This window comes from Procambarus clarkii, chromosome 10 (genome assembly GCF_040958095.1).
Source record: "Procambarus clarkii isolate CNS0578487 chromosome 10, FALCON_Pclarkii_2.0, whole genome shotgun sequence".
Taxonomy (NCBI): domain Eukaryota; kingdom Metazoa; phylum Arthropoda; class Malacostraca; order Decapoda; family Cambaridae; genus Procambarus; species Procambarus clarkii.
The window spans coordinates 42,764,439-42,770,367 of NC_091159.1; the positions used below are offsets into that span (position 1 = coordinate 42,764,439).

The 5,929-nt window shown below is 42.2% G+C and overlaps 1 protein-coding gene across 3 annotated transcripts in view; it reads right to left on the reverse strand.

The window, feature by feature from the left end:
• Positions 1-2,291: 2,291 nt before the first annotated feature.
• Positions 2,292-5,929, reverse strand: part of mIF3 (mitochondrial translation initiation factor 3) — a 13,956-nt gene continuing 10,318 nt past the window's right edge. For all 3 annotated transcript variants that reach the window (XM_045725446.2, XM_045725439.2, XM_045725423.2), the window contains exon 4: positions 2,292-2,831. In XM_045725446.2, coding sequence (XP_045581402.2) covers positions 2,586-2,831 — 246 coding nt within the window. In that variant the 3' untranslated portion in view covers positions 2,292-2,585. The remainder of the gene's footprint in view (positions 2,832-5,929) is intronic.

Sequence of the window (5,929 nt, forward strand, 5' to 3'; positions counted from 1 at the left end):
TCTTTCCCTTTGGCTTTGGCTTTGTGGAGTGGGTTGCTACTAGCGTGGTCAAAATGACAGTGCCTCTGCTCTGGGAGTCTTGTCTCTTCCAGATTCCAAAATAGGATTCGATGGAGTTCCATTTCATCCTCTATCTTTTTGGGGTGAACAAGTTCATCCCCTGCCCCATTTTTTGCAGGGCCACTCTGGCCCAGGTTCACCTCGTGTTGGAGGCAGGATCCTGGATGATTTCTCTCGACCTCCAGAATGCATATTAGCACGTTCCCATACATCTGGGGCTCAGGGATTGGTTAGGCTTCATTGTAGAGCATCAGGCTTACTTCTTCAGGGTCCTTCCCTTTGGCTATCCTCGTTCTCATCATAATAGCTCAGGTTGTGGTGGCTTGTCTTCATTTATTATGAGGTTCATGTTCTGACCTACCTCAACAACTGGCTGTCAGTCAGTTTGCCAGTCCACGTGCCTGTTTGCCAGGGATCGGGATCTTTCCCAGCTTACTTGGTTTGGGCTCCTGGTGAAGTGGCAGAAGTCACAGTTGGTTCGTTCCAGGTTCAGATTTAGCTGGACCTTGTGGACTCACGGTTTGTATTGCTTTCCCTTCCTCCAGTGGCTTTCCTCTGGCTGCAGCGCCACCACCTGTTGGTATTGAGGCAGTCTATGTTCGAGCAGTTGTGTGGGAGCCTGAACTTTGCCTGTGTGGTTTTTCCGCTGGGCTGGATGTGGTTTTGGGGGGCTGTTCTGGTTTTTCTGATTCTGTCCCTTTTGCCTCCGCTGCAACAGTTTTAACCCCCTCAGAGGAGTCAGGTTTACATTTCTGACTGAGACAGAGACATGCCAGTAGTAATGTACTGTGCAACAGCCTTCAGTCTCAGGCAGAAATGGAATGAGAGCGGACAACACAAAGATTACTGTGAGGGGGGGGGGGGGATGAACATCAGCCTGGATGGACAGTTATTGTGGAGGGCCAAAAGATGGAGGGAAAGACTGAGAAGAAAGATGGGGTCAAAAAGTGAAGGAGGCAACAGAGGAAATGGAAGGAGGAGGTAGAGAAGTGGCGCTAACCCAGCAGGTAGGAAAAAGAGTCGGAAGGAAGGTTGGAAATGATGATTGGAAATCCATGAGAAACATCTGTGACCACAGATTGAAGAGCAGAAGAATGGGACCTGATGTGGTTGTCGGGGTTTAAGGTTTGGAAATGGTTACGGAACTGAGGAAGGGAAAATGGGTGGGGAAGAGTAGTGTGATGTAAGCACAAGCATAAGTAATGTTAGAGAAACAGTTAAGATGGCAAACCTGGCATCGAGCCTCAGGAAAGGATACACAATTGCACCATTTCAAGGCGAGACCTCTGCAATACTGAAAACCTCAAATGTAAAGTGATCGCTGCCTGAAACCTCTGGACTTAACAGACAAATGGGTAAAACAAATCACATGGGGGGAACAAGTCCCATGTGACTCAGGGTCTAAGATGTCCCTGACCCAATAGGTAGCATGGAGGAGGCATCGTATGAATGTCACTCGGTGGCATAGGTGTCAAACAACCATCAAATTCACAAAATGTGAGAGCAGGCTCAGAAGATGTATGCATAGTATAACTGAGTCTACGGAGGTTTTTCCAGGGCCTGCAGGGTGAATTAGTCTTGCAGGAAGCCTAGGCACTTGGAATGCTATGCCAGTAATCCCTGTGCCAAGTCACGTGGGAATAATAGGAAATGACAAAGCTGCAAAATTTGCAACTAAAAAGAAGAAATGTAGACATTTACATACCACAGAGTCTATCACAGATTAATTAAGTAATTAGAAACAGCAATGCAAAAAATATACAGTGACCACAACATAGCAGTTGCAATATCAGGATCTGCGGGTTGGTACAAGAATTCAACCAACTACTAACCACTTAGTTTGATGTAAGGGAGCAGTAGAACAACAGAAGTACACTTACGTCGCATCAGGCTTGGATACCCACGTGCATGGGAAAAAGTAATCCCTGAAAAGAACCGGTAAGCCCGGCTACCCGAAACCAACAGAAAAGTTAATGGGGCAACAAAGGCGGTTCAACCCTTGTTGAACCCAATGCGGTTTAGTTCTAAATCTAATCTAAGTCACTACAATAAAACTTAGTTCTAATCAAAGCCACTACCATATAACTATTAGTTATAAGCTATTCAAAGCCACCTACTGTCACTGTATATTTTATGATATTTAAAAAATTAATACATTTATAAAGAGAATACATGTGCTGAGTGTAAAATTTGAATTAAGGTCCTTTAACTAATGAATAATATACAGTAGACTAGTTTCTAATAGTTTTATTAACACAGTCATTAATAGCATCAAAATGACCATCAGATATCAGCAGTTGCCCTCAACCCAAACGCCATTATCCGTCCATGACCACTAAACTTTGACTGAAAACCTAAACAATTGTTTTTTTAGCATTAAACAAATAAAATACCAACATATTACTGTACAGTAATTTAAATGTTATAATTAAGTCATATTTTAACATGCTCAATTTATTTTGCAAAACTGTTCAATGAATTACAATAATAAACTTTATATACAGTGTTTTAAAGTATGTTAGACCTTATCTTTTAGTTGATTCTGGAACTTCATGACTTGGCTCATGACTAATTTCAGGGGTTTCATTAGTTTCTTCTTCTTCTTCTTCTTTTTCTTCTTCTAATTCGATTTTAGCTTCTTTGGTATCAACATTTTGGTTCACTTTTGGAGGACTAATGAAAAATTTTAAATATCCCAACTTACTTTGCTGCTGTAAGATGCGACCATTGCTGCTCTCAACTTCTTCCTGTATCGCTACAGAAATATTTTCCTGTAAAAGATAACAAGTGATTAGAAGTATAATTTGTCATAATATTGGTCATATCTAGTCACTAGCTTACCACAGTCCCCACTTTCATTGGATGGGGAAGCATTAGTTTAAAAGAAACAGAACAAAATGGACAAGAACAGTAAAATTATTAAAAGCACACATGATCTATTCACAATACACAGTGCATACTGCATTATCATATACAACTAGCACCACCCCACCCTGATACATATTCCTTATAGCAGTACCACCCTACCCTGATACATATTCCTTATGGCAGTACCACCCTACCCAGATACGTATATATATTTCCTATACCCGCACCAAAGTAATGTACTCAAACATACCTGGAGAGAGGGGTTTCGGAAGTCTTCTACTCCCCGAGCCCGGCCAGGAAGCCAGGCTTGACTTGTAATAACTTAGTCCAACAGGCTGTTTCTTGGAGCGGCCCACAGGCCCACATATCCACCACAACCCAGTTGGTCCGGTACTTCTTGCAAGTACTTATCTGGATGCTACTTGAGGACATCTATCTTAGTTTCAACAATCTTTCTAATGATTGCTGGGAGGGTATTGAACAGCTGTGGACCCCTTATATTCCAACAGTGCTCTCTGATTGTGCCTATGGCACCTCTACTCCTCACTGATTCTGTTCTGTATTTCCTTCCGTATCTTTTGCTCTAGTATGTTGTTATTCTAGTGCGCAAATTTGGGACCTGGCCTTCCAGTATCTTCCATGTATGTGTATATATTATTTGATACCTCTCTCCTCCTTTCCAGAGAGTACATTTTGAGAGCCTTGAGACAATCCCGATAATTTAGATGTTTTATCATTTCTATGCATACCGTAAAGGTTCTTTGTACTGTATTCCCTTTAATCCAGAGATCTCTCCTGCTCTGAAAGAGGAAGTAAGTACGGAGTAGTATTCAAAATGAGACAGCCCCAGTCATTTAAATATGTAGTATTAGATTGCTGTGGACTCTCTGGATTTGAACATTCTCATAATCCATCCTATCATTTTCCTGGCTGTCGTTATATTTGCTTGGTTATGTTTACTAAATGTCAGGTCATCAGAGATTATAATTCCCAGATCTTTTACATGTTGCTTTCCTTTTATGAGTAAGTAAATATGTTATTTTCAGTTTTCCAATCAAAGACTTTATATATATCGGCTTGAAGTTTTTCCATGTCTTCTACAGAGGAAATTTTCATGCTGATTTTTGTATCAACTGCAAAGGATGACACGAATCTATGACTAGTATTTTTTTTGTCTATCCCAGATAAGAATGAGAAATAGCAGCGGTGCAAGGACTGTGCCATGGAGTACAGAGCTTTTCACTGTACTTAGACTTGACCTTATTTGATGACTGTTACTCTCTGCATTCTGTTTGACAGAATGTTGAAAATCCAATGCCCCAATTAACCCATTATTCCCATTGATCTCATTTTATGGGCTCATGGTCACATTTGTCGAATGCCTTTGCAAAGTCTGTGTATACAACATCTGCATTTTGTTTTTCTTCTCAAGCTTCTATGATTTTGTTATAGTGGTTGAGTAACTGTGACAGACAGGATCTTCCCACTCAAAATCCATGTTGTCCTGGTTGTGAAGTTCACCGTTTTCCATAAAACTGGAAATTTCATTTGTAATCAATCTTTCAAAAACTTTTATTGTGTGTAATGTTAGTGCAACTGGTCTGTAACTTTTTGCCAAAGCTTTACTACCTCCAATCACCTGGGCTCTAGGAAACTCGAACCACGGATCCCACGTGTGTGAGGCAGAAGCTCTATCCACTCGGCTATGAGTCTCCTAGAGCCCAGGTGAACTGAATGTTTATTTCCACGGAAGTGTGGATGACACTACTATTTCCCTTGTGTAAAGGAGCTATATCTGCTGATTTAAGTGCTACTGGTATCTTCCCTGTATCCAGGCTCCACATTACATATTCCATACATATACTCGATATATATTACTCCATATTACACTGAGCATTCACTCTACTAGTACCTGACATTTATTATGAATCTTGAATTCAATGAGTCAGGACCATGGGCTGAGTGCATGGGCATGTTGTCAATTTCTTTTTCAAAGTCTTTTGAGTTCGTGTTAATATCAGTTATATTATCTGGAGCTTGGATCTTTAACTTTCATGTTCTTTACTGGGGTGCTAAACAGCCTCATACTGGCCATTTAGGATTTCACTAATATCTTGATTAATTGTCTGTGAACGAACCTTCATGTAAGAAAAGGTCCAATACTGGTGGAGGTTTTTTATTTTGCAAATGTAAAAAACCAGCATTGAATGTAATGAAACGCCATTTTCTGGGTGAGACCCGGAGGCTTCCCGGAGCTATACCAGGCTGATGTGCATATAATAGACCATGGCAACAGTCAATTGACTGTTGCCATGGCTATTATAGGCAACAGTCAATTGACTGGCAACAGTCAATTGACTGTTGCCACGGTCTACCTAGGCCTACTGGGGCCTACCAGAGACCAGAGCCAGAACCTGGCCCCCCTCAAGAAGAGGCACGAGGAGCAATGGCCTATAGACACCCCTGTGTAATTGGAAGCAGTTTTTGTCTGCTATCTACCAGGTCAGGTACTCAGAAAGGTAGGAATTCCAAAACAAACTACTGCTGGTCAAAAATTGCAAACCGATAGCCGAACTAGAAAACAGAACTCCCCAATCAAAAAGCAGGAAACAAACATGACGTCACCACCACCGCCGCGCATTCGTCTGCGCAACTACCCCACCCAGGTGGGGGATGGGGGGTCCCAGACCTCCACGCCGGCTATTCTCCTCAGTTCAAGAGGCTGTTGTGTAGGTGGCGGTCGATCAACTCTAGCTCCATCCTTTGAGCAGTGCTGCAGAGCGTTGTTGTTGTTCAATGTTGGTGGTGTGCAAGCCAGGAGTAACACAGAGTACTGGGGCTCATGCACTTAGGGCCACCTTTCCTAGGTACCCCGTAAGTACTTCCTCTGCGGTTTAGGGTTATCTTCCATGAGCCGTTCAGGAGCAGCTATCTCTGCGTGGTTCTGTCACTGCTTGGTAATTGCCTGCCCTTGAGGTTCAGCTGGAGTGGTTCTTACTCC